Source organism: Bombina bombina, chromosome 1, assembly GCF_027579735.1.
Source record: "Bombina bombina isolate aBomBom1 chromosome 1, aBomBom1.pri, whole genome shotgun sequence".
Taxonomy (NCBI): Eukaryota; Metazoa; Chordata; class Amphibia; order Anura; family Bombinatoridae; genus Bombina; species Bombina bombina.
The window spans coordinates 391,647,887-391,675,595 of record NC_069499.1 but is presented as its reverse complement, the minus strand read 5'-3'; the positions used below and the strand labels follow the sequence as shown (position 1 = coordinate 391,675,595).

The window sequence follows — 27,709 nt, the reverse complement described above, 5'->3', positions numbered from 1 at the left end:
CTGCTAAGTAAAATTTGAGAGCACGAACTACATCCAAGTTGTGCAACAAACGTTCCTTCTTTGAAACTGGTTTCGGACACAAAGAAGGTACAACTATCTCCTGGTTAATGTTTTTGTTAGAAACAACTTTTGGAAGAAAACCAGGTTTAGTACGCAAAACCACCTTATCAGCATGGAACACCAGATAAGGAGAAGAACACTGCAGAGCAGATAATTCTGAAACTCTTCTAGCAGAAGAAATTGCAACCAAAAACAAAACTTTCCAAGATAATAACTTAATATCAACGGAATGTAAGGGTTCAAACGGAACCCCCTGAAGAACTGAAAGAACTAGGTTGAGACTCCAAGGAGGAGTCCAAATTTTGTAAACAGGCTTGATTCTAACCAGAGCCTGAACAAAGGCTAGAACATCTGGCACAGCTGCCAGCTTTTTGTGAAGTAACACAGACAAGGCAGAAATCTGTCCCATCAAGGAACTTGCAGATAATCCTTTTTCCAATCCTTCTCGAAGGAAGGATAGACTCTTAGGAATCTTAACCTTGTCCCAAGGGAATCCTGCAGATTCACACCAACAGATATACCAAATTATGTGGTAATTTTTCTGGTTACAGGCTTTCAGGCCTGAACAAGAGTATTAATAACAGAATCTGAGAACCCTCGCTTTGATAAGATCAAGCGTTCAATCTCCAAGCAGTCAGCTGGAGTGGGTCGAACGGACCTAGAACAAGAAGGTCTCGTCTCAAAGGTAGCTTCCATGGTGGAGCCGATGACATATTCACCAGATCTGCATACCAAGTCCTGCGTGGCCACGCAGGAGCTATCAAAATCACCGACGCCCTCTCCTGATTGATCCTGGCTACCAGCCTGGGGATGAGAGGAAACGGCGGGAACACATAAGCTAGTTTGAAGGTCCAAGGTGCTACTAGTGCATCCACTAGAGCCGCCTTGGGATCCCTGGATCTGTACCCGTAGTAAGGAACTCTGAAGTTCTGACGAGAGGCCATCAGATCCATGTCTGGAATGCCCCACGGTTGAGTGACTTGGGCAAAGATTTCCGGATGGAGTTCCCACTCCCCCGGATGCAATGTCTGACGACTCAGAAAATCCGCTTCCCAATTTTCCACTCCTGGGATGTGGATAGCAGACAGGTGGCAGGAGTGAGACTCCGCCCATAGAATGATTTTGGTCACTTCTTCCATCGCTAGGGAACTCCTTGTTCCCCCCTGATGGTTGATGTATGAACTTGGCCCTCGCTAGCTGAGGCCAAGCTTTGAGAGCATTGAATATCGCTCTCAGTTCCAGAATATTTATCGGTAGAAGAGATTCTACCCGAGACCAAAGACCCTGAGCTTTCAGGGATCCCCAGACCGCGCCCCAGCCCATCAGACTGGCGTCGGTCGTGACAATGACCCACTCTGGTCTGCGGAAGGTCATCCCTTGTGACAGGTTGTCCAGGGACAGCCACCAACGGAATGAGTCTCTGGTCCTCTGATTTACTTGTATCTTCGGAGACAAGTCTGAATAGTCCCCATTCCACTGACTGAGCATGAACAGTTGTAATGGTCTTAGATGAATGCGCACAAAAGGAACTATGTCCATTGCCGCTACCATCAAACCTATCACTTCCATGCACTGCGCTATGGAAGGAAGAGGAACGGAATGAAGTATCCGACAAGAGTCTAGAAGTTTTGTTTTTCTGGCTTCTGTCAGAAAAATCCTCATTTCTAAGGAGTCTATTATAGTTCCCAAGAAGGGAACCCTCGTTGACGGAGATAGAGAACTCTTTTCCACGTTCACTTTCCATCCGTGAGATCTGAGAAAGGCCAGGACAATGTCCGTGTGAGCCTTTACTTAAGGAAGGGACGACGCTCGAATCAGAATGTCGTCCAAGTAAGGTACTACAGCAATGCCCCTTGGTCTTAGCACCGCCAGAAGGGACCCTAGTACCTATGAGAAAATCCTAGGAGCAGTGGCTAATCCGAAAGAAAACGCCACGAACTGGAAATGCTTGTCCAGGAATGCAAACCTTAGGAACCGATGATGTTCCTTGTGGATAGGAATATGTAGATACGCATCCTTGAAATCCACCTTGGTCATGAATTGACCTTCCTGGATGGAAGGAAGAAGTGTTCGAATGGTTTCCATCTTGAACGATGGAACCTTGAGAAACTTGTTCAAGATCTTGAGATCTAAGATTGGTCTGAACGTTCCCTCTTTTTTGGGAACTATGAACAGATTGGAGTAGAACCCCATCCCTTGTTCTCCTAATGGAACAGGATGAATCACTCCCATTTTTAGCAGGTCTTCTACCCAATGTAAGAATGCCTGTCTTCTTATGTGGTCTGAAGACAACTGAGACCTGTGGAACCTCCCCCTTGGAGGAAGCCCCTTGAACTCCAGAGAATAACCTTGGGAGACTATTTCTAGCGCCCAAGGATCCAGAACATCTCTTGCCCCAGCCTGAGCGAAGAGAGAGAGTCTGCCCCCCACCAGATCCGGTCCCGGATCGGGGGCCCGCATTTCATGCTGTCTTGGTAGCAGTGGCAGGTTTCCTGGCCTGCTTTCCTTTGTTCCAGCCTTGCATAGGTCTCCAGGCTGGATTGGCTTGAGAAGTATTACCTTCCTGCTTAGAGGACGTAGCCCTTGGGGCTGATCCGTTTCTGCGAAAGGGACGAAACTTAGGTTTATTTTTGGTCTTGAAAAGACCTATCCTGAGGAAGGGCGTGGCCCTTGCCCCCAGTGATATCAGAGATAATCTCTTTCAAGTCAGGGCCAAAGAGTGTTTTCCCCTTGAAAGGAATGTCAAGCAATTTGTTCTTGGAAGACGCATCCGCTGCCCAAGATTTTAACCAAAGCGCTCTGCGCCACAATAGCAAACCCAGAATTTTTTCGCCGCTAACCTAGCCAATTGCAAGGTGGCGTCTAGGGTGAAAGAATTAGCCAATTTAAGAGCACGAATTCTGTCCATAATCTCCTCATAAGAAGAAGAATTACTAATAATCGCCTTTCCTAGCTCATCAAACTAGAAACACGCGGCTGCAGTGACAGGGACAATGCATGCAATTGGTTGTAGAAGGGAACCTTGCTGAACAAACATCTTTAGCAGACCTTCTAATTTTTTATCCATAGGATCTTGGAAAGCACAACTATCTTCTATGGGTATAGTGGCGCGCTTGTGTAGAGTAGAAACCGCCCCCTCGACCTTGGGGACTGTCTGCCATCAGTCCTTTCTGGGGTCGACTATAGGAAAACAATTTTATAAATATGGGGGGAGGTACTAAAGGTATACCGGGCCTGTCCCATTCTTTACTAACAATGTACGCCACCCGCTTGGATATAGGAAAAGCTTCGGGGGGCCCCGGGGCCTCTAAGAACTTTTCCATTTTACATAGTGGTTCTGGAATGACCAGATAATCACAATCATCCAAATTGGATAACACCTCCTTAAGCAGAGCGCGGAGATGTTCCAACTTAAATTTAAAATTAATCACATCAGGTTCAGCTTGTTGAGAAATGTTTCCTGAATCTGAAATTTCTCCCTCAGACAAAACCTCCCTGGCCCCCTCAGACTGGTGTAGGGGCCCTTCAGAAACCATATCATCAGCGTTCTCATGCTCTACAGAATTTTCTAAAACAGAGCAGTCGCGCTTTCGCTGATAAGTGGGCATATTGGCTAAAATGTTTTTGATAGAATTATCCATTACAGCCGTTAAATGTTGCATAGTAAGGAGTATTGGCGCACTAGATGTACTAGGGGCCTCCTGTATGGGCAAGACTGGTGTAGACGAAGTAGGGGATGATGCAGTACCATGCTTACTCCCCTCACTTGAGGAATCATCTTGGGCATCATTTTTACTAAATTTTTTTTTTTTTTTTTTTTTTTTTTTTATGACATAAAATACATATAGTTAAATGAGAAGGAACCTTGGTTTCCCCACAGTCAGAACACAATCTATCTGGTAGTTCAGACATGTTAAACAGGCATAAACTTGATAACAAAGCACAAAAAACGTTTTAAAATAAAACCGTTACTGTCACTTTAAATTTTAAACTAAACACACTTTATTACTGCAATTGCGAAAAAGTATGAAGGAATTGTTCAAAATTCACCAAAATTTCACCACAGTGTCTTAAAGCCTTAAAAGTATTGCACACCAAATTTGGAAGCTTTAACCCTTAAAATAACGGAACCGGAGCCGTTTTTATATTTAACCCCTTTACAGTCCCTGGAATCTGCTTTGCTGAGACCCAACCAAGCCCAAAGGGGAATACGATACCAAATGATGCCTTCAGAAAGACTTTTCTATGTATCAGAGCTCCGCACACATGCAGCTGCATGCCATGCTGTCCTCAAAAACAAGTGCGCCATACCGGCGCGAAAATGAGGCTCTGACTATGATTAGGGAAAGCCCCTAAAGAATAAGGTGTCAAAAACAGTGCCTGCCGATATAATCATATCAAAATACCCAGAATAAATGATTCCTCAAGGCTAAATATGTGTTAATAATGAATCGATTTAGCCCAGAAAAAGTCTACAGTCTTAATAAGCCCTTGTGAAGCCCTTATTTACTATCTTAATAAACATGGCTTACCGGATCCCATAGGGAAAATGACAGCTTCCAGCATTACATCGTCTTGTTAGAATGTGTCATACCTCAAGCAGTAAGAAACTGCACACTGTTCCCCCAACTGAAGTTAATTGCTCTCAACAGTCCTGTGTGGAACAGCCATGGATTTTAGTTACGGTGCTAAAATCATTTTCCTCATACAAACAGAAATCTTCATCTCTTTTCTGTTTCTGAGTAAATAGTACATACCAGCACTATTTTAAAATAACAAACTCTTGATTGAATAATAAAAACTACAGTTAAACACTAAAAAACTCTAAGCCATCTCCGTGGAGATGTTGCCTGTACAACGGCAAAGAGAATGACTGGGGTAGGCGGAGCCTAGGAGGGATCATGTGACCAGCTTTGCTGGGCTCTTTGCCATTTCCTGTTGGGGAAGAGAATATCCCACAAGTAAGGATGACGCCGTGGACCGGACACACCTATGTTGGAGAAATATATTTTCATCGATAGGAAAGCTATTATGATTCCCAGGAACACTAACCATGTAGCCGGAATTAAGGAACTCTTTCCCAGATTAACCTTCTATCGGTTAAAGCGCAGGAAGAATAACAACATCTCTGTGTAGGAGTTCGCTTGTTGAAAGAATGGCTTCTGAACCAGGATGTCGTCTAGATAAGGAGCCACTGCAATGCCCCACAACCGGAGATTTCAGCCATAAAGCTCTTCGAGCCAGAATGGCAAAACTAGAAATCTTTTGCTCCCAATTTGATAACTTGAAGGGAAGCATCAGAAATGAAAGAATTGGCCAATTTAAAGGGCCCTGATCCTGTCCTGGATCTCTTCAAGGGGAGTGTCTGTTCGAATGGAATCAGACAACGCATCAAACCAGTATGCCGCCGCCGCGCTAGAAACTGTAGCGATACACACCGCAGGTTGCCATTGTTAACTGTGGTGAACATACATTTTCTTAAGAAAACCCTCCAGTTTCTTATCCATAGACACGATTTCTAGTGTCCAGGGATCCTGAACTTCTCTTATCCAAGCCTGGACAATGAGAGAAAGTCTGCCCCCTACTAGATCCGGTCCCGGATCGAGGGCCGCCCCTTCAAGCTGTTTTGGTAGCAGCAGCAGGCTTCTTGGGTTGTTTAGAACTGGTTGGGTCTCCATGTAGACTATGGATAAGTCCCTTCCTGTTTAGTGGAAGAGGAAAAGAGGACTCCCCTAAAGTTTCGAAAGGAACGAAAATTACTCTTGAGGGAGGAGACCTTTACCTCCCGCAATGTCAGAAAAGATCTCCTTCCAGTCAGGCCCGAACAGGGTCCTCACCTTGGAAGGAATAGCAAAAAAACAGAATTTATGTTTACCTGATAAATTACTTTCTCCAACGGTGTGTCCGGTCCACGGCGTCATCCTTACTTGTGGGATATTCTCTTCCCCAACAGGAAATGGCAAAGAGCCCAGCAAAGCTGGTCACATGATCCCTCCTAGGCTCCGCCTACCCCAGTCATTCGACCGACGTTAAGGAGGAATATTTGCATAGGAGAAACCATATGATACCGTGGTGACTGTAGTTAAAGAAAATAAATTATCAGACCTGATTAAAAAACCAGGGCGGGCCGTGGACCGGACACACCGTTGGAGAAAGTAATTTATCAGGTAAACATAAATTCTGTTTTCTCCAACATAGGTGTGTCCGGTCCACGGCGTCATCCTTACTTGTGGGAACCAATACCAAAGCTTTAGGACACGGATGATGGGAGGGAGCAAATCAGGTCACCTAGATGGAAGGCACCACGGCTTGCAAAACCTTTCTCCCAAAAATAGCCTCAGAAGAAGCAAAAGTATCAAACTTGTAAAATTTGGTAAAAGTGTGCAGTGAAGACCAAGTCGCTGCCCTACATATCTGATCAACAGAAGCCTCGTTCTTGAAGGCCCATGTGGAAGCCACAGCCCTAGTGGAATGAGCTGTGATTCTTTCGGGAGGCTGCCGTCCGGCAGTCTCGTAAGCCAATCTGATGATGCTTTTAATCCAAAAAGAGAGAGAGGTAGAAGTTGCTTTTTGACCTCTCCTTTTACCGGAATAAACAACAAACAAGGAAGATGTTTGTCTAAAATCCTTTGTAGCATCTAAATAGAATTTTAGAGCGCGAACAACATCCAAATTGTGCAACAAACGTTCCTTCTTCGAAACTGGTTTCGGACACAGAGAAGGTACGATAATCTCCTGGTTAATGTTTTTGTTAGAAACAACTTTTGGAAGAAAACCAGGTTTAGTACGTAAAACCACCTTATCTGCATGGAACACCAGATAAGGAGGAGAACACTGCAGAGCAGATAATTCTGAAACTCTTCTAGCAGAAGAAATTGCAACCAAAAACAAAACTTTCCAAGATAATAACTTAATATCAACGGAATGTAAGGGTTCAAACGGAACCCCCTGAAGAACTGAAAGAACTAAGTTGAGACTCCAAGGAGGAGTCAAAGGTTTGTAAACAGGCTTGATTCTAACCAGAGCCTGAACAAAGGCTTGAACATCTGGCACAGCTGCCAGCTTTTTGTGAAGTAACACAGACAAGGCCGAAATCTGTCCCTTCAGGGAACTTGCAGATAATCCTTTTTCCAATCCTTCTTGAAGGAAGGATAGAATCTTAGGAATCTTAACCTTGTCCCAAGGGAATCCTTTAGATTCACACCAACAGATATATTTTTTCCAAATTTTGTGGTAAATCTTTCTAGTTACAGGCTTTCTGGCCTGAACAAGAGTATCGATAACAGAATCTGAGAACCCTCGCTTCGATAAGATCAAGCGTTCAATCTCCAGGCAGTCAGTTGGAGTGAGACCAGATTCGGATGTTCGAACGGACCTTGAACAAGAAGGTCTCGTCTCAAAGGTAGCTTCCATGGTGGAGCCGATGACATATTCACCAGATCTGCATACCAAGTCCTGCGTGGCCACGCAGGAGCTATCAAGATCACCGACGCCCTTTCCTGATTGATCCTGGCTACCAGCCTGGGGATGAGAGGAAACGGCGGGAATACATAAGCTAGTTTGAAGGTCCAAGGTGCTACTAGTGCATCCACTAGAGCCGCCTTGGGATCCCTGGATCTGGACCCGTAGCAAGGAACTTTGAAGTTCTGACGAGAGGCCATCAGATCCATGTCTGGAATGCCCCACAGTTGAGTGACTTGGGCAAAGATTTCCGGATGGAGTTCCCACTCCCCCGGATGCAATGTCTGACGACTCAGAAAATCCGCTTCCCAATTTTCCACTCCTGGGATGTGGATAGCAGACAGGTGGCAGGAGTGAGACTCCGCCCATAGAATGATTTTGGTCACTTCTTCCATCGCCAGGGAACTCCTCGTTCCCCCCTGATGGTTGATGTACGCAACAGTTGTCATGTTGTCTGATTGACACCGTATGAACTTGGCCCTCGCTAGCTGAGGCCAAGCCTTGAGAGCATTGAATATCGCTCTCAGTTCCAGAATATTTATCGGTAGAAGAGATTCTTCCCGAGACCAAAGACCCTGAGCTTTCAGGGATCCCCAGACCGCGCCCCAGCCCATCAGACTGGCGTCGGTCGTGACAATGACCCACTCTGGTCTGCGGAAGGTCATCCCTTGTGACAGGTTGTCCAGGGACAGCCACCAACGGAGTGAGTCTCTGGTCCTCTGATTTACTTGTATCCTCGGAGACAAGTTTGTATAGTCCCCATTCCACTGACTGAGCATGCACAGTTGTAATGGTCTTAGATGAATGCGCGCAAAAGGAACTATGTCCATTGCCGCTACCATCAAACCTATCACTTCCATGCACTGCGCTATGGAAGGAAGAGGAACGGAATGAAGTATCCGACAAGAGTCTAGAAGTTTTGTTTTTCTGGCCTCTGTCAGAAAAATCCTCATTTCTAAAGAGTCTATTATTGTTCCCAAGAAGGGAACCCTTGTTGACGGAGATAGAGAACTCTTTTCCACGTTCACTTTCCATCCGTGAGATCTGAGAAAGGCCAGGACGATGTCCGTGTGAGCCTTTGCTTGAGGAAGGGACGACGCTTGAATCAGAATGTCGTCCAAGTAAGGTACTACAGCAATGCCCCTTGGTCTTAGCACAGCTAGAAGGGACCCTAGTACCTTTGTGAAAATCCTTGGAGCAGTGGCTAATCCGAAAGGAAGCGCCACGAACTGGTAATGTTTGTCCAGGAATGCGAACCTTAGGAACCGATGATGTTCCTTGTGGATAGGAATATGTAGATACGCATCCTTTAAATCCACCGTGGTCATGAATTGACCTTCCTGGATGGAAGGAAGAATTGTTCGAATGGTTTCCATTTTGAACGATGGAACCTTGAGAAACTTGTTTAAGATCTTGAGATCTAAGATTGGTCTGAACGTTCCCTCTTTTTTGGGAACTATGAACAGATTGGAGTAGAACCCCATCCCTTGTTCTCCTAATGGAACAGGATGAATCACTCCCATTTTTAACAGGTCTTCTACACAACGTAAGAATGCCTGTCTTTTTATGTGGTCTGAAGACAACTGAGACCTGTGGAACCTCCCCCTTGGGGGAAGCCCCTTGAATTCCAGAAGATAACCTTGGGAGACTATTTCTAGCGCCCAAGGATCCAGAACATCTCTTGCCCAAGCCTGAGCGAAGAGAGAGAGTCTGCCCCCCACCAGATCCGGTCCCGGATCGGGGGCCAACATTTCATGCTGTCTTGGTAGCAGTGGCAGGTTTTTTGGCCTGCTTTCCCTTGTTCCAGCCTTGCATTGGTCTCCAAGCTGGCTTGGCTTGAGAAGTATTACCCTCTTGCTTAGAGGACGTAGCACTGTGGGCTGGTCCGTTTCTACGAAAGGGACGAAAATTAGGTTTATTTTTGGCCTTGAAAGGCCGATCCTGAGGAAGGGCGTGGCCCTTACCCCCAGTGATATCAGAGATAATCTCTTTCAAGTCAGGGCCAAACAGCGTTTTCCCCTTGAAAGGAATGTTAAGTAGCTTGTTCTTGGAAGACGCATCAGCTGACCAAGATTTCAACCAAAGCGCTCTGCGCGCCACAATAGCAAACCCAGAATTCTTAGCCGCTAACCTAGCCAATTGCAAAGTGGCGTCTAGGGTGAAAGAATTAGCCAATTTGAGAGCATTGATTCTGTCCATAATCTCCTCATAAGGAGGAGAATCACTATCGACCGCCTTTACCAGCTCATCGAACCAGAAACACGCGGCTGTAGCGACAGGGACAATGCATGAAATTGGTTGTAGAAGGTAACCCTGCTGAACAAACATCTTTTTAAGTAAACCTTCTAATTTTTTATCCATAGGATCTTTGAAAGCACAACTATCTTCTATGGGTATAGTGGTGCGTTTGTTTAAAGTGGAGACCGCTCCCTCGACCTTGGGGACTGTCTGCCATAAGTCCTTTCTGGGGTCGACCATGGGAAACAATTTTTTAAATATGGGGGGAGGGACGAAAGGAATACCGGGCCTTTCCCATTCTTTATTTACAATGTCCGCCACCCGCTTGGGTATAGGAAAAGCTTCTGGGAGCCCCGGGACCTCTAGGAACTTGTCCATTTTACATAGTTTCTCTGGGATGACCAACTTGTCACAATCATCCAGAGTGGATAATACCTCCTTAAGCAGAATGCGGAGATGTTCCAACTTAAATTTAAACGTAATCACATCAGGTTCAGCTTGTTGAGAAATGTTCCCTGAATCAGTCATTTCTCCCTCAGACAAACCCTCCCTGGCCCCATCAGACTGGTTTAGGGGCCCTTCAGAACCATTATTATCAGCGTCGTCATGCTCTTCAGTATCTAAAACAGAGCAGTCGCGCTTACGCTGATAAGTGTGCATTTTGGCTAAAATGTTTTTGACAGAATTATCCATTACAGCCGTTAATTGTTGCATAGTAAGGAGTATTGGCGCGCTAGATGTACTAGGGGCCTCCTGAGTGGGCAAGACTCGTGTAGACGAAGGAGGGAATGATGCAGTACCATGCTTACTCCCCTCACTTGAGGAATCATCTTGGGCATCATTGTCATTGTCACATAAATCACATTTAATTAAATGAGAAGGAACTCTGGCTTCCCCACATTCAGAACACAGTCTATCTGGTAGTTCAGACATGTTAAACAGGCATAAACTTGATAACAAAGTACAAAAAACGTTTTAAAATAAAACCGTTACTGTCACTTTAAATTTTAAACTGAACACACTTTATTACTGCAATTGCGAAAAAATATGAAGGAATTGTTCAAAATTCACCAAAATTTCACCACAGTGTCTTAAAGCCTTAAAAGTATTGCACACCAAATTTGGAAGCTTTAACCCTTAAAATAACGGAACCGGAGCCGTTTTTAACTTTAACCCCTTTACAGTCCCTGGTATCTGCTTTGCTGAGACCCAACCAAGCCCAAAGGGGAATACGATACCAAATGACGCCTTCAGAAAGTCTTTTCTATGTATCAGAGCTCCTCACACATGCGACTGCATGTCATGCCTCTCAAAAACAAGTGCGCAACACCGGCGCGAAAATGAGGCTCTGCCTATGATTTGGGAAAGCCCCTAAAGAATAAGGTGTCTAAAACAGTGCCTGCCGATATAATCTTATCAAAATACCCAGATTAAATGATTCCTCAAGGCTAAATATGTGTAATAATGAATCGATTTAGCCCAGAAAAAGTCTACAGTCTTAATAAGCCCTTGTGAAGCCCTTATTTACTATCTTAATAAACATGGCTTACCGGATCCCATAGGGAAAAACAGAATTTATGTTTACCTGATAAATTTCTTTCTCCAACGGTGTGTCCGGTCCACGGCGTCATCCTTACTTGTGGGATATTCTCTTCCCCAACAGGAAATGGCAAAGAGCCCAGCAAAGCTGGTCACATGATCCCTCCTAGGCTCCGCCTACCCCAGTCATTCGACCGACGTTAAGGAGGAATATTTGCATAGGAGAAACCATATGGTACCGTGGTGACTGTAGTTAAAGAAAATAAAATATCAGACCTGATTAAAAAAAAAAAACCAGGGCGGGCCGTGGACCGGACACACCGTTGGAGAAAGAAATTTATCAGGTAAACATAAATTCTGTTTTCTCCAACATAGGTGTGTCCGGTCCACGGCGTCATCCTTACTTGTGGGAACCAATACCAAAGCTTTAGGACACGGATGAAGGGAGGGAGCAAATCAGGTCACCTAAATGGAAGGCACCACGGCTTGCAAAACCTTTCTCCCAAAAATAGCCTCAGAAGAAGCAAAAGTATCAAACTTGTAAAATTTGGTAAAAGTGTGCAGTGAAGACCAAGTCGCTGCCCTACATATCTGATCAACAGAAGCCTCGTTCTTGAAGGCCCATGTGGAAGCCACAGCCCTAGTGGAATGAGCTGTGATTCTTTCGGGAGGCTGCCGTCCGGCAGTCTCGTAAGCCAATCTGATGATGCTTTTAATCCAAAAAGAGAGAGAGGTAGAAGTTGCTTTTTGACCTCTCCTTTTACCTGAATAAACAACAAACAAGGAAGATGTTTGTCTAAAATCCTTTGTAGCATCTAAATAGAATTTTAGAGCGCGAACAACATCCAAATTGTGCAACAAACGTTCCTTCTTTGAAACTGGTTTTGGACACAGAGAAGGTACGATAATCTCCTGGTTAATGTTATTGTTAGAAACAACTTTTGGAAGAAAACCAGGTTTAGTACGTAAAACCACCTTATCTGCATGGAACACCAGATAAGGAGGAGAACACTGCAGAGCAGATAATTCTGAGACTCTTCTAGCAGAAGAAATCGCAACTAAAAACAAAACTTTCCAAGATAATAACTTAATATCAACGGAATGTAAGGGTTCAAACGGAACCCCCTGAAGAACTGAAAGAACTAAATTGAGACTCCAAGGAGGAGTCAAAGGTTTGTAAACAGGCTTGATTCTAACCAGAGCCTGAACAAAGGCTTGAACATCTGGCACAGCTGCCAGCTTTTTGTGAAGTAATACCGACAAGGCAGAAATCTGTCCCTTCAGGGAACTAGCAGATAATCCTTTGTCCAATCCTTCTTGAAGGAAGGATAGAATCCTAGGAATCTTAACCTTGTCCCAAGGGAATCCTTTAGATTCACACCAACAGATATATTTTTTCCAAATTTTGTGGTAAATCTTTCTAGTCACAGGCTTTCTGGCCTGAACAAGAGTATCGATAACAGAATCTGAGAATCCTCGCTTCGATAAAATCAAGCGTTCAATCTCCAAGCAGTCAGCTGGAGTGAAACCAGATTCGGATGTTCGAACGGACCCTGAACAAGAAGGTCTCGTCTCAAAGGTAGCTTCCAAGGTGGAGCCGATGACATATTCACCAGATCTGCATACCAAGTCCTGCGTGGCCACGCAGGAGCTATCAAGATCACCGACGCCCTCTCCTGCTTGATCCTGGCTATCAGCCTGGGGATGAGAGGAAATGGCGGGAACACATAAGCTAGTTTGAAGGTCCAAGGTGCTACTAGTGCATCCACTAGAGCCGCCTTGGGATCCCTGGATCTGGCCCCGTAGCAAGGAACTTTGAAGTTCTGACGAGAGGCCATCAGATCCATGTCTGGAATGCCCCACAGGTGAGTGACTTGGGCAAAGATTTCCGGATGGAGTTCCCACTCCCCCGGATGCAATGTCTGCCGACTCAGAAAATCCGCTTCCCAATTTTCCACTCCTGGGATGTGGATAGCAGACAGGTGGCAGGAGTGAGACTCCGCCCAAAGAATAATTTTGGTTACTTCTTCCATCGCTAGGGGACTTCTTGTTCCCCCCTGATGGTTGATGTACGCAACAGTCGTCATGTTGTCTGATTGAAACCGTATGAACCTGGACCTCGCAAGCTGGGGCCAGGCCTGGAGAGCATTGAATATCGCTCTCAGTTCCAGAATATTTATCGGTAGAAGAGATTCTTCCCGAGACCAAAGACCCTGAGCTTTCAGGGATCCCCAGACCGCGCCCCAGCCTATCAGACTGGCGTCGGTCGTGACAATGACCCACTCTGGTCTGTGGAACATCATCCCTTGAGACAGATTGTCCAGGGACAGCCACCAACGGAGTGAGTCTCTGGTCCTCTGATTTACTTGTATCTTCGGAGACAAGTCTGTATAGTCCCCATTCCACTGACTGAGCATGCACAGTTGTAATGGTCTTAGATGAATGCGCGCAAAAGGAACTATGTCCATCGCCGCCACCATCAAACCGATCACTTCCATGCACTGAGCTATGGAAGGAAGAGGAACGGAATGAAGAATCCGAGAAGAGTCCAGAAGCTTTGTTTTTCTGGCCTCTGTTAGAAAGATCCTCATTTCTAAGGAGTCTATAATTGTTCCCAAGAAGGGAACCCTTGTTGACGGGGATAGAGAACTCTTTTCCACGTTCACTTTCCAGCCGTGAGATCTGAGAAAGGCCAGGACAATGTCCGTGTGAGCCTTTGCTTGAGGAAGGGACGACGCTTGAATCAGAATGTCGTCCAGGTAAGGTACTACTGCAATGCCCCTTGGTCTTAGCACCGCTAGAAGGGACCCTAGTACCTTTGTGAAAATCCTTGGAGCAGTGGCTAATCCGAAAGGAAGCGCCACGAACTGGTAATGTTTGTCCAGGAATGCAAACCGTAGGAACCGATGATGTTCCTTGTGGATAGGAATATGTAGATACGCATCCTTTAAATCCACCGTGGTCATGAATTGACCTTCCTGGATGGAAGGAAGGATAGTTCGAATGGTTTCCATCTTGAACGATGGGACCTTGAGAAATTTGTTTAAGATCTTGAGATCTAGGATTGGTCTGAACGTTCCCTCTTTTTTGGGAACTATGAACAGATTTGAGTAGAACCCCATCCCTTGTTCTCTTAATGGAACAGGATGAATCACTCCCATTTTTAACAGGTCTTCTACACAATGTAAGAACGCCTGTCTTCAGAACATCTCTTGCCCAAGCCTGAGCGAAGAGAGAGAGTCTGCCCCCCACCAGATCCGGTCCCGGATCGGGGGCCAATATTTCATGCTGTCTTGGTAGCAGTGGCAGGTTTCTTGGCCTGCTTTCCCTTGTTCCAGCCTTGCATTGGTCTCCAAGCTGGCTTGGCCTGAGAAGTATTACCCTCTTGCTTAGAGGACGTAGCACCTTGGGCTGGTCCGTTTTTACGAAAGGGACGAAAATTAGGTCTATTTTTTGCCTTGAAAGGCCGATCCTGAGGAAGGGCGTGGCCCTTACCCCCAGTGATATCAGAGATAATCTCTTTCAAGTCAGGACCAAACAACGTTTTCCCCTTGAAAGGAATGTTTAGTAGCTTGTTCTTGGAAGACGCATCAGCCGACCAAGATTTCAACCAAAGCGCTCTGCGCGCCACAATAGCAAACCCAGAGTTCTTAGCCGCTAACTTAGCCAATTGCAAAGAGGCGTCTAGAGTGAAAGAATTAGCCAATTTGAGAGCATTGATTCTGTCCATAATCTCCTCATAAGGAGGAGAGTCACTATCGAGCACCTTAAGCAGTTCATCAAACCAGAAATATGCGGCAGTAGTGACAGGGACAATGCATGAAATGGGTTGTAGAAGGTAACCCTGCTGAACAAACATCTTTTTAAGCAAACCTTCTAATTTTTTATCCATAGGATCTTTGAAAGCACAACTATCCTCTATTGGAATAGTGGTGCGTTTGTTTAAAGTAGAAACCGCTCCCTCGACCTTGGGGACTGACTGCCATAAGTCCTTTCTGGGGTCGACCATAGGAAACAATTTTTTAAATATGGGGGGAGGGACGAAAGGAATACCGGGCCTTTCCCATTCTTTATTAACAATGTCCGCCACCCGCTTGGGTATAGGAAAAGCTTCTGGGAGCCCCGGCACCTCTAGGAACTTGTCCATTTTACATAGTTTCTCTGGGATGACTAAATTTTCACAATCATCCAGAGTGGATAATACCTCCTTAAGCAAAATGCGGAGATGTTCCAATTTAAATTTAAATGTAATCACATCAGATTCAGCCTGCTGAGAAATGTTCCCTAAATCAGTAATTTCTCCCTCAGACAAAACCTCCCTGGCCCCCTCAGATTGGGTTAGGGGCCCTTCAGAGATATTAATATCAGCGTCGTCATGCTCTTCAGTAACTAAAACAGAGCAGCCACGCTTACACTGACAAGGGTTCATTTTGGCTAAAATGTTTTTGACAGAATTATCCATTACAGCCGTTAATTGTTGCATAGTAAGGAGTATTGGCGCGCTAGATGTACTAGGGGCCTCCTGAGTGGGCAAGACTCGTGTAGACGAAGGAGGGAATGATGCAGTACCATGCTTACTCCCCTCACTTGAGGAATCATCTTGGGCATTATTGTCATTATCACATAAATCACATTTATTTAAATGAATAGGAATTCTGGCTTCCCCACATTCAGAACACAGTCTATCTGGTAGTTCAGACATGTTAAACAGGCATAAACTTGATCAGAAAGTACAAAAAACGTTTTAAAATAAAACCGTTACTGTCACTTTAAATTTTAAACTGAACACACTTTATTACTGCAATTGCGAAAAAACATGAAGGAATTGTTCAAAATTCACCAAATTTTCACCACAGCGTCTTAAAGCCTTGAAAATATTGCACACCAATTTTGGAAGCTTTAACCCTTAAAATAACGGAACCGGAGCCGTTTTAAGCTTTAAACCCCTATACAGTCCCTGGTATCTGCTTTGCTGAGACCCAACCAAACCCAAAGGGGAATACGATACCAAATGACGCCTTCAGAAGTCTTTTATAAGTATCAGAGCTCCTCTCACATGCGACTGCATGCCATGCCTCTCAAAAACAAGTGCGCAACACCGGCGCGAAAATGAGACTCTGCCTATGCTTGGGGAAAGCCCCTAAAGAATAAGGTGTCTAAAACAGTGCCTGCCGATATTATTATATCAAAATACCCAGATAAAATGATTCCTCAAGGCTAAATATGTGTTAATAATCAATCGATTTAGCCCAGGAAAAGTCTACAGTTTAAATAAGCCCTTGTGAAGCCCTTATTTACAATCGTAATAAACATGGCTTACCGGATCCCATAGGGAAAATGACAGCTTCCAGCATTACATCGTCTTGTTAGAATGTGTCATACCTCAAGCAGCAAGAGACTGCAAACTGTTCCCCCAACTGAAGTTAATTGCTCTCAACAGTCCTGTGTGGAACAGCCATGGATTTTAGTTACGGTTGCTAAAATCATTTTCCTCATACAAACAGAATTCTTCATCTCTTTTCTGTTTCTGAGTAAATAGTACGTACCAGCACTATTTGAAAATAACAAACTCTTGATTGAATAATGAAAAACTACAGTTAAACACTAAAAAACTCTAAGCCATCTCCGTGGAGATGTTGCCTGTACAACGGCAAAGAGAATGACTGGGGTAGGCGGAGCCTAGGAGGGATCATGTGACCAGCTTTGCTGGGCTCTTTGCCATTTCCTGTTGGGGAAGAGAATATCCCACAAGTAAGGATGACGCCGTGGACCGGACACACCTATGTTGGAGAAATGACAGCTTCCAGCATTACATCGTCTTGTTAGAATGTGTCATACCTCAAGCAGCAAGAGACTGCTCACTGTTCCCCCAACTGAAGTTAATTCCTCTCAACAGTCCTGTGTGGAACAGCCATGGATTTTAGTAACGGTTGCTAAAATCATTTTCCTCATACAAACAGAAATCTTCATCTCTTTTCTGTTTCTGAGTAAATAGTACATACCAGCACTATTTTAAAATAACAAACTCTTGATTGAATAATAAAAACTACAGTTAAACACTAAAAAACTCTAAGCCATCTCCGTGGAGATGTTGCCTGTACAACGGCAAAGAGAATGACTGGGGTAGGCGGAGCCTAGGAGGGATCATGTGACCAGCTTTGCTGGGCTCTTTGCCATTTCCTGTTGGGGAAGAGAATATCCCACAAGTAAGGATGACGCCGTGGACCGGACACACCTATGTTGGAGAAACATAAGTTTGACGCATCCGCAGATCAAGAATTCAACCATAAGGCACTGCGTGCTAAGACGGAAAATCCCAAACTCTTAGCCGCCGACTTGGTAATCTGCAAGAAATTTTTAGAAACTTTATAGCTGAAACAGCCAATAGGTTTAGTTCCTTTACATCTTAAAGGAAAACTCCATTGTAGTGTGCTGCTGTTCCATCCAAAGTCACAAAGGATGAACACACACCAAAGAAAAAGCAGTAATGTCCTAATAAAAATGAGACTTACTGTCCTTTGAACTGTAAAAAAACAGACATTTACTTTATTGTACAAAAGCAAATTAAAGTCGCGTGCAATATTGCATCACATAGCTTCAGAAATTTACATGTAAATTTGAGCACCTGACAACCTTAGGATGTAGGCAAGGTGCCAGTAAAAGCACACCCACTGAGTAGAAAAAAAACTTAGGTTAACAAAAGTTTATTTCAATAAGGGATGAAGCAACAAATAACCAGCTGAAATCATGTATAGAATGTACATAGAACAAAAACAGTACTGTCTCTTTAAATTTGAAAGTGACTCATCTCTGTGTCTATGACCTACTGAATATCTGTTGTACCATCCAACTTCAAAAAGGATGAATAAACAGTAAAGAAACATTGCAACAGCATGTTTAATTCATTTAAAGGCATTAGAGGCAAGGCCTGCATAAAATATAGGCAAGAGACAGAATGTTGCTTATAGTAACCATACTGAAAAGTATTTCACACAACATATGGGGAACATTACCAACTGAGAATGTTCCTTTCATATAAAGGCCAAAGTGTATGGGACAGTTGTGTAATTAACTATACAGATCAACCCATCACGTTATAAAGATAGCAGTTGCACCTCCGATTAATTCATACAGGAAGGAGCATGTCTAACTTAATGTGGGACTCGTGTTTACTTGTGACACCGCTCTGCCTTGACAGAGGAGAGGACACCTTCACTCAGGAAAATACTCTAGACGGCGCGAAAAACCTCTCAGCTGTATATTTTTTTGTGAAACACAGCCGAGGAGGAACACTGCGATCCGCTAGCAGAAAAGAGCCTCTCTACTACATTGTGTTGCTGTAACACCTTGAAGGAAAGTGCAACCATGGCGCATAACGGAGCTCCGCCCATCATGGGCGTATCCGTCAAACATCTCTGGCCGCATATATTTTGACAAAGCGAGCCGTCGGAGACCTCATGGTACCTTAAAAAAAAAAAAAAAAAATTCCCCATATCACAATGAAGAAAAAATGCAAAAGGCGCGCACTGGAGCTCCGCCCATCGTGGGCGTATAAGCTAAGTCTCACTGGCCGCACATATTTTACACAGTGAGAGAACCACATGGTAATAAAGAAATTCCCATATTTCTCACAGAAGTCAAACAATGCAGTAACCTCCCAGTCGGCTTCATCTTGTACAAGAAGCCGTACGGACAACACACTTCATGTGTAATAAAATAAACCTCCCTGTCGGCTGATAAGTCACTAACAGAAGCCGTTGGGAGGTATAGCAGCGAGTTAAATTGAATAAGCCTCCTTGTTGGCAATTTAACAAAATAGACCCATTGGGAGTGACGACAAATTACCTCTCTGTCGGATGATGTTTACTATTAATATATGCCGATAAATACACGACGCAAGTTCAATAAACATGTTAAAGCAGGGATAGGCAACAACATTTATTCCCCATGACATCCCGCATTATCAACACAGTATAACCCTCTGGGCTGCACACTTAAGCCAGGTAGTTGCTGTTTCTGAGACTGCAGAAATCTGCCCCATAACTTAATCACCTCTAATACGTAGGGATAAAGTTATATAATGTCCCACATAACAGATATTGAAGCATACAGTCTATTCTGTGTTAATATTATGTCCCAGAGAAAATAAAGACTTACCTCTATGCTGAGTGACAGCATGACCGGTCTCACAGGATCAAGAGGTCTTCTCCCTACTGCAGTTCTGTGGACACAAACAGGGTCTTAGTTAATATCTGCCAAGACCATCATCTGCAGGGCAGCACTCAGTATGGGAGGCGCAGTGAGAATTTAATCCCACCAGTTCCGATTGCCTTAAAGCCACCAAATGCTTCTCTTTTCACTGAAGAGACTGATCTGGTCTAGGCTACACCCCAGAACAAAATAGTACACTGTGGCACCATTTGTAAAAAATAATAAACACTTGATTGAAGAATCTCAGACACGCTGCTTCAGAATCCCATATTGAAATCACAATTAAATAATTTGTTCTGCGGTCAGATTTCTGACCATGTCCCTTCCAAAGTGGGCATGGAAAGTAGCCACCTCCTTTTTTATGGCATGCAATAAATCAAACTTACAAGCCCTGGCTTAATTTAAAGGATACCTTATAATTTTAGTTATGAATACTCCGTACACATACACTTATAAGCAATCCCATTGTGGAATCATTTAGATTATTTTGATACTACACATGACATGTCTGTCATATTTGGTAACCCTGTAACCTAAAAGTGATTAAATATGTCTTAAGATATCCTAGTGTTTCAATGCTAATTGACCTAAGGTTTGTCTTGATAGGGATACTGTTTTCTGTCTCTCTGTGTTTACATCTTTGCCTCATAAATTGACTTGAGGCACAGACCTCCTGTCGTAAAAAAAAAAAAAGGATAAACAGGGAAATAACCATAAGGGGAAAAAATAAATCATTAACACAAACACATATACTTTTAGTTACACCTTCGAAGAGTTTTTGAAATGCATTTTCATTCCACATCAAAAACAATACTATTTGTTTACTTTTATATGCACAAGTCTTGCATAATAGAAAACAATTCAAAACACCAAGTCTTACAGCATAATACTGGCATCCAGGTCGTCTTCTAAAAGCATAAGGCCCGTCAGGATCATTTTCTTCTTCTGGTTCTGAAACTGGAGAGGGTACCTAAGAAAGAAAATTAATATTTACAAACCATCATAAAAAAAACTGTGTATTGTTTTCCTGGAAACAAGGGAGTAAACTTTGTTGCAGTAAGCCAACAAAATTCAAAGAAAAGGAAAGAAAGATGTTGGGCTAACAAATGATAAGCCATTTGCTTCAACACACAAAAACTACACAATTAAGTTTAAAGGTACAGTTTACTCCACAATGTTTAATGTATAAAAAGATAATGCCCAGCTTTGCACAACAGTTATATTAATATACTTTATGACCTTTAAAACTCTAAATCTCTGCCTTTTTCTAAGCCCCTGCAGGCTGCCTTTATCCAAGTGCATTTTATTAGCTTTTCATGGCAAGACAGTGTTAGTTAATGTGTGTCATAAAGATGACACTGGGCTCACTCCTGTGGAGTTACAAATGAGCCAGCGCCGATTAGATCAAATGCAAATCTCTAAATAGCACTGAGATAAGGGGGCAGTTTCCAGAGGCTTAGATACAAGGTAATCCCAGAGTATATTAATATAACCGTTTTGTTTATGCAAAACTAGGGAATAGGTAACAAAGGGGTTATCTATCTTTTTAAAACAACAATTCTGGATTGGACTGTCCCTTTAAATCAGTTGTGTCAAAACTCTTCTCTTAAGTGCCACAAATACATCATAAGTATTCAAGCAAATAGATAAATGGTGGAACTATTGTCCATTCCTTAGAAACTGTGGTTAGCATTCATATCAGGAATGTTCAAAAAGTGTGACACATGTAAATTAAACACTAATGAAAAAAAAAAGAATAATAAAAAAAAATAATAATTTTGTTCTTGGCAGTGAAAGTCCACAAGAACATTAATTACCTATGGAAAATACTATTACTGGCCACCAGGAGGAGGTAGACACACCCCAAAGAAGACTATAAATCTCTCTCCCACTCCCCCTAAACTCCAGTAGTTCTGCCAAGGATAAAGAAAGGGGGATACAAGGGCTGCAGAGGTGCAAAGAAAATGACTGCCGTCATTACCAAATAGCAATCAGGTGGGGTCGTGGACTCTCACTGCCAAGAAGGAAATTAAATCATCAGGCAAGGATAATTTTTATTTTCATTCAATTGGCAGTGAAAGTCCACATTGACCCTCTATGGGAAACCAACACCCAAGCTGTGGAGTTCACAAATGTTAGGGAGGGAAAAAATACAGGAGGCAGCCCTAGGAACAAGGCACAACAGCTTGTAGAACCCTTCACACAAAAGATGCTTCTGCCGAAGCAAAAACAAACTTCTAGAAGTTTGTGAAAGTGTGTAAAGAACACCCCGTTGCAACCTTACAGATCGGCTCAATTGACACCTCATTTTTGAAGTCCCAAATAGTGGGCACTAAAGAATGGGCCGTGATTCTAGAAAGGGGCTCTTGGCCCGCTGCCCTGTAGGCCATACTGATCAGACTTATCAGCCAAAATGAAAAAGTAACAGCTGAGGCCTTTTGCCTCCTTGAGCTTACCGGTATACATAATAAATTAGAAGATAAACAAAGCTCCTTAGTAGCGTGAAGAAAGAATGTCAATACTCTGACCACATCCATATTGTGCAACAGTCTCTCCTTAGAGGAAGACGTGTTGGGACACAGAAGGAACCAAAATCTCCTGATTGATGTTACGAGTTTTCACCACCTTAGGTAGAAAGCCTGGTTGAGTCCTAAACAAAACCTTATCCTGATGGATCACCTGATAGGAAGAATCACACATCAAAGCTGAAAGCTCAGACACTCTGCAAACAGAGGAAACGGCCACTAAAAAACAAAATTTATGCTTACCTGATAAATTTATTTCTTCTACGATGTGACGAGTACACGGATTTCATCCTTACTTGTGGGATATTAACCTCCTGCTAACAGGAAGTGGCAAAGAGCAAAAGAGAATTTCAGAGTTTCGGGCGCAAATAAATGCTGCAACTATAGAAATGGGTTGAAATTAGTTACTATATGTTTAAAATTGATCAAATATAATGATAGACATAAAATTTGTAAATATTATCCTTTATTTAAATACAAGTTTATATGTAACAAGTTGCTCTATAAAAAGTACAAATGTTCTTCTAAAAACAGTTCGTTGGAATTTTGTAAGAATTCTTATTAGAATTTAAAAAATTTAAAAAAATTCTAAAAAAAATCTAAACAAATCTTTTAAAAATTAATAAAGATACATAAAGATCATCTATTGGTGTAGTGAGAATTTCAAGTGATTGTGTACAGAATATGAGAAGGGCTTCTAGTGTCTATGTATGTATCGGTCTTACTCTGAGAGGTGCATTGGTTCTTGGAAAAATATTTTCCTATAGATGTAGTTAATAATGATCTGTTTGTTTATAAACGCAAAAACACCTAGTTCATCAAAACCTAGTGTAATGTGGACAAACTTTCAGTTCACAGTAGTTACACGTCAATAGGAATAGTTGATTACTATTAGTTTACTAAATATGTACTAACTTGGCTCCTCTAGGTATATATACATGTAATTTGTGTATGTTTATAATTTTATGTAAAGGATATGTGTGGAGAAATGGTTAGTCAAACATGTCTAGAGATCGGTCAATATAAAAACAGTTTCAGAACAAGGTTCTTTTTGTTGTGATAGTTAAATTCTTATGTGAACATAATATTTATGCTGACATGATATTTGTGCAGCAGAGTGCAGTCGGCAAAGAGCACCACAGCAGAGCTGTATATATAGCTCCTACCTTCCCCCCACCTCCAGTCCTTTGACCCAAGTTAGGAATAGAAAGGAAAAGCCAAAGGTGCAGAGGTGACTGAAGTTTAACAAAAATATAATATATATATATATATATACCTGTCTTAAAAATGACAGTGTGGGCCGTGGACTCGTCATATCGTAGAAGAAATAAATTTATCAGGTAAGCATAAATTTCCTTTTCTTCTACAAGATATGACGACTCCACGGCTTTCATCCTTACTTGTGGGATACAATACCAAAGCTACAGGACACGGATGAAAGGGAGGGACAAGACAGGAACCTAAATGGAAAGCACCACTGCTTGAAGAACCTTTCTCCCAAAACCAGCCTCAGAAGTAACTTTATAAAATTTGGAAAAGTGTGAAGAGACGACCAAGTTGCAGCCTTGCAAATCTGTTCAACAGAAGCATAATTTTTAAATGCCCATGAGGAAGCCACAGCCCTAGTAGAATGAGCAGTAATTCTTTCAGGAGGCTGCTGTCCAGCAGTCTCATACGCCAGACGGATGATACTCTTCAGCCAAAAAGAAAGAGGTAGCCGCAGCTTTCTGACCCCTATGCTTTCCAGAAAAAACAATGAATAATAAAGATGATTGACGGAAATCCTTGGTCGTCTACAAGTAAAACTTCAGGGCACGGACCATGACCAAGCTATTCAACATACGCTCCTTCTTAAAAACATAATTTATGCTTACCTGATAAATTTATTTCTCTTGTAGTGTATCCAGTCCACGGATCATCCATTACTTGTGGGATATTCTCCTTCCCAACAGGAAGTTGCAAGAGGATCACCCACAGCAGAGCTGCTATATAGCTCCTCCCCTCACTGCCATATCCAGTCATTCGACCGAAACAAGCAGAGAAAAGGAGAAACCATAGTGTGCAGTGGTGACTGCAGTTTAATTAAAATTTAGACCTGCCTGAAAAGGGCGGGCCGTGGACTGGATACACTACAAGAGAAATAAATTTATCAGGTAAGCATAAATTATGTTTTCTCTTGTTAAGTGTATCCAGTCCATGGATCATCCATTACTTGTGGGATACCAATACCAAAGCTAAAGTACACGGATGATGGGAGGGACAAGGCAGGAACTTAAACGGAAGGAACCACTGCCTGTAGAACCTTTCTCCCAAAAACAGCCTCCGAAGAAGCAAAAGTATCAAATTTGGAAAATTTGGAAAAAGTATGAAGGGAAGACCAAGTTGCAGCCTTGCAAATCTGTTCAACAGAGGCCTCATTTTTAAAGGCCCAGGTGGAAGCCACAGCTCTAGTAGAATGAGCTGTAATCCTTTCAGGAGGCTGCTGTCCAGCAGTCTCATAGGCTAAACGGATTATACTCCGAAGCCAAAAAGAAAGAGAGGTTGCCGAGGCCTTCTGACCTCTCCTCTGTCCAGAGTAAACAACAAACAGGTTAGATGTTTGGCGAAAATCTTTAGTAGCCTGTAAGTAAAACTTCAAGGCACAGACTACGTCTAGATTATGCAAAAGACGTTCCTTCTTTGAAGAAGGATTAGGACATAATGATGGAACAACAATCTCTTGATTGATATTCTTGTTAGAAACCACCTTAGGTAAAAACCCAGGTTTTGTACGCAGAACAACTTTATCTGAATGAAAGATCAGATAAGGAGAATCACAATGTAAGGCAGATAACTCCGAGACTCTTCGAGCCGAGGAAATAGCCATCAGAAAAAGAACTTTCCATGAAAGAAGTTTGATATCAATAGAATGAAGGGGTTCAAACGGAACCCCTTGAAGAACTTTAAGAACCAAGTTTAAGCTCCATGGAGGAGCAACATGTTTAAACACAGGCTTAATTCTAACTAAAGCCTGACAAAATGCCTGAACGTCTGGAACTTCTGCCAGACGCTTGTGTAAAACAATAGACAGAGCAGAAATCTGTCCCTTTTAAGAATTGGCTGATAATCCTTTGTCCAAATCCTCTTGGAGGAAGGACAATATCCTAGGAATCCTAACCCTACTCCATGAGTAATTCTTGGATTCACACCAATGAAGATATTTACGCCATATCTTGTGGTAAATTTTCCTGGTGACAGGCTTTCGTGCCTGTATTAAGGTATCAATTACTGACTCGGAGAAGCCACGCTTTGATAGGATCAAGCGTTCAATCTCCATGCAGTCAGTCTCAGAGAAAGTAGATTCGGATGATTGAAAGGACCATGTATTAGAAGGTCTTGTCTCAGAGGCAGAGTCCATGGTGGAAAGGATGACATGTCCACTAGGTCTGCATACCAGGTCCTGCGTGGCCACGCAGGCGCTATCAATATCACCGATGCTCTTTCCTGTTTGATTTTGGCAATCAGACGAGGGAGCAGAGGAAACGGTGGAAACACATAAGCCAGGTTGAAGAACCAAGGCGCTGCTAGAGCATCTATCAGTGCCGCTTCTGGGTCCCTGGACCTGGATCCGTAACAAGGAAGCTTGGCGTTCTGGTGAGACGCCATGAGATCCAATTCTGGTTTGCCCCAACGGAGAACCAATTGAGCAAACACCTCCGGATGGAGTTCCCATTCCCCCGGATGAAAAGTCTGACGACTTAGAAAATCCGCCTCCCAGTTCTCTACACCTGGGATATGGATCGCTGACAGGTGGCAAGAGTGAGTCTCTGACCAGCAAATTATCTTGGAGACTTCTGACATCGCTAGGGAACTCCTGGTTCCCCCTTGATGGTTGATGTAAGCCACAGTCGTGATGTTGTCCGACTGAAATCTGATGAACCTCAGTGTTGCTAGCTGAGGCCAAGCCAGAAGAGCATTGAATATTGCTCTTAACTCCAGAATATTTATTGGGAGGAGTTTCTCCTCCTGAGTCCATGAACCCTGAGCCTTCAGGGAGTTCCAGACTGCACCCCAACCTAGAAGGCTGGCATCTGTTGTTACAATTGTCCAATCTGGTCTGCGAAAGGTCATACCCTTGGACAGATGGGCCCGAGATAACCACCAGAGAAGAGAATCTCTGCTTTCCTGATCCAGATTTAGTAGAGGGGACAAATCTGTGTAATCCCCATTCCACTGACTGAGCATGCATAATTGCAGCGGTCTGAGATGCAGGCACGCGAATGGCACTATGTCCATCGCCGCTACCATTAAGCCGATTACTTCCATGCACTGAGCCACCGTGGGGCGCGGAATAGAGTGAAGAACACGGCAAGCATTTAGAAGTTTAGATAACCTGGACTCCGTCAGGTAAATTTCTCCTATGGGGCTCCACCATGGCTTTTAAACATAATGAACAAGTATCCTCTGTTTCAGACATGTTTGTACAGACTAGCAATGAGACTAGCAAGCTTGGAAAACACTTTAAAGCAAGTTAACAAGCAATATAAAAAACGTTACTGTGCCTTTAAGAGAAACAAATTTTTACAAAATTTGAAATAACTGTGAAAAAAGGCAGTTACACTAACAAATTTTTAACAGTGTCTGTAACAAGTCAGCAGAGCATTGCACCCACTTGCAAATGGATGATTAACCCCATAATAACAAAAACAGAATAATAAATGACAAAAACGTTTTTTTAAACACAGTCACAACTGCCACAGTCTACTGTGATTGTTACCCTCCTCAAACACGACTTTAAAGCCTTTTGAGCCCTTCAGAGATGTCCTGTATCATGCAGAGGGAAGCTGAATGTCTCTGTCAGTATTTTTAGCTACACAGAAAAGCACTAAAATAGGCCCTTCCCACTCATATTGCAACAGTGGAAAGCTTCAGGAAACTGTTTCTAGGCAAAAATCAAGCCAGCCATGTGGAAAAAAACTAGGCCCCAATAAGTTTTGTCACCAAACATATATAAAAACATAATTTATGCTTACCTGATAAATTCCTTTCTTCTGTAGTGTGATCAGTCCACGGGTCATCATTACTTGTGGGATATTAACTGCTCCCCTACAGGAAGTGCAAGAGGATTCACCCAGCAGAGTTGCTATATAGCTCCTCCCCTCTACGTCACCTCCAGTCATTCGACCAAGGACCAACGAGAAAGGAGAAGCCAAGGGTGTAGTGGTGACTGGAGTATAATTTAAAAAATATTTACCTGCCTTAAAAAACAGGGCGGGCCGTGGACTGATCACACTACAGAAGAAAGGAATTTATCAGGTAAGCATAAATTATGTTTTCTTCTGTTAAGTGTGATCAGTCCACGGGTCATCATTACTTGTGGGATACCAATACCAAAGCAAAAGTACACGGATGACGGGAGGGATAGGCAGGCTCTTTATACAGAAGGAACCACTGCCTGAAGAACCTTTCTCCCAAAAATAGCCTCCGAGGAAGCAAAAGTGTCAAATTTGTAAAATTTGGAAAAAGTATGAAGCGAAGACCAAGTTGCAGCCTTGCAAATCTGTTCAACAGAGGCCTCATTCTTAAAGGCCCAAGTGGAAGCCACAGCTCTAGTGGAATGAGCTGTAATTCTTTCAGGAGGCTGCTGTCCAGCAGTCTCATAAGCTAAACGAATTATGCTACGAAGCCAAAAAGAG

At 43.1% G+C, this 27,709-nt stretch overlaps 1 protein-coding gene across 1 annotated transcript in view; it reads right to left on the bottom strand.

Annotated features, from left to right (window-relative positions):
- The window catches only part of EPC2 (enhancer of polycomb homolog 2), a 498,893-nt gene that overhangs the window by 228,784 nt on the left and 242,400 nt on the right, over window positions 1-27,709 (bottom strand). Inside the window, exon 6 of the mRNA XM_053712670.1 lies at window positions 20,390-20,479. Within this exon, the coding sequence (XP_053568645.1) occupies window positions 20,390-20,479 (90 nt within the window). The remainder of the gene's footprint in view (window positions 1-20,389; window positions 20,480-27,709) is intronic.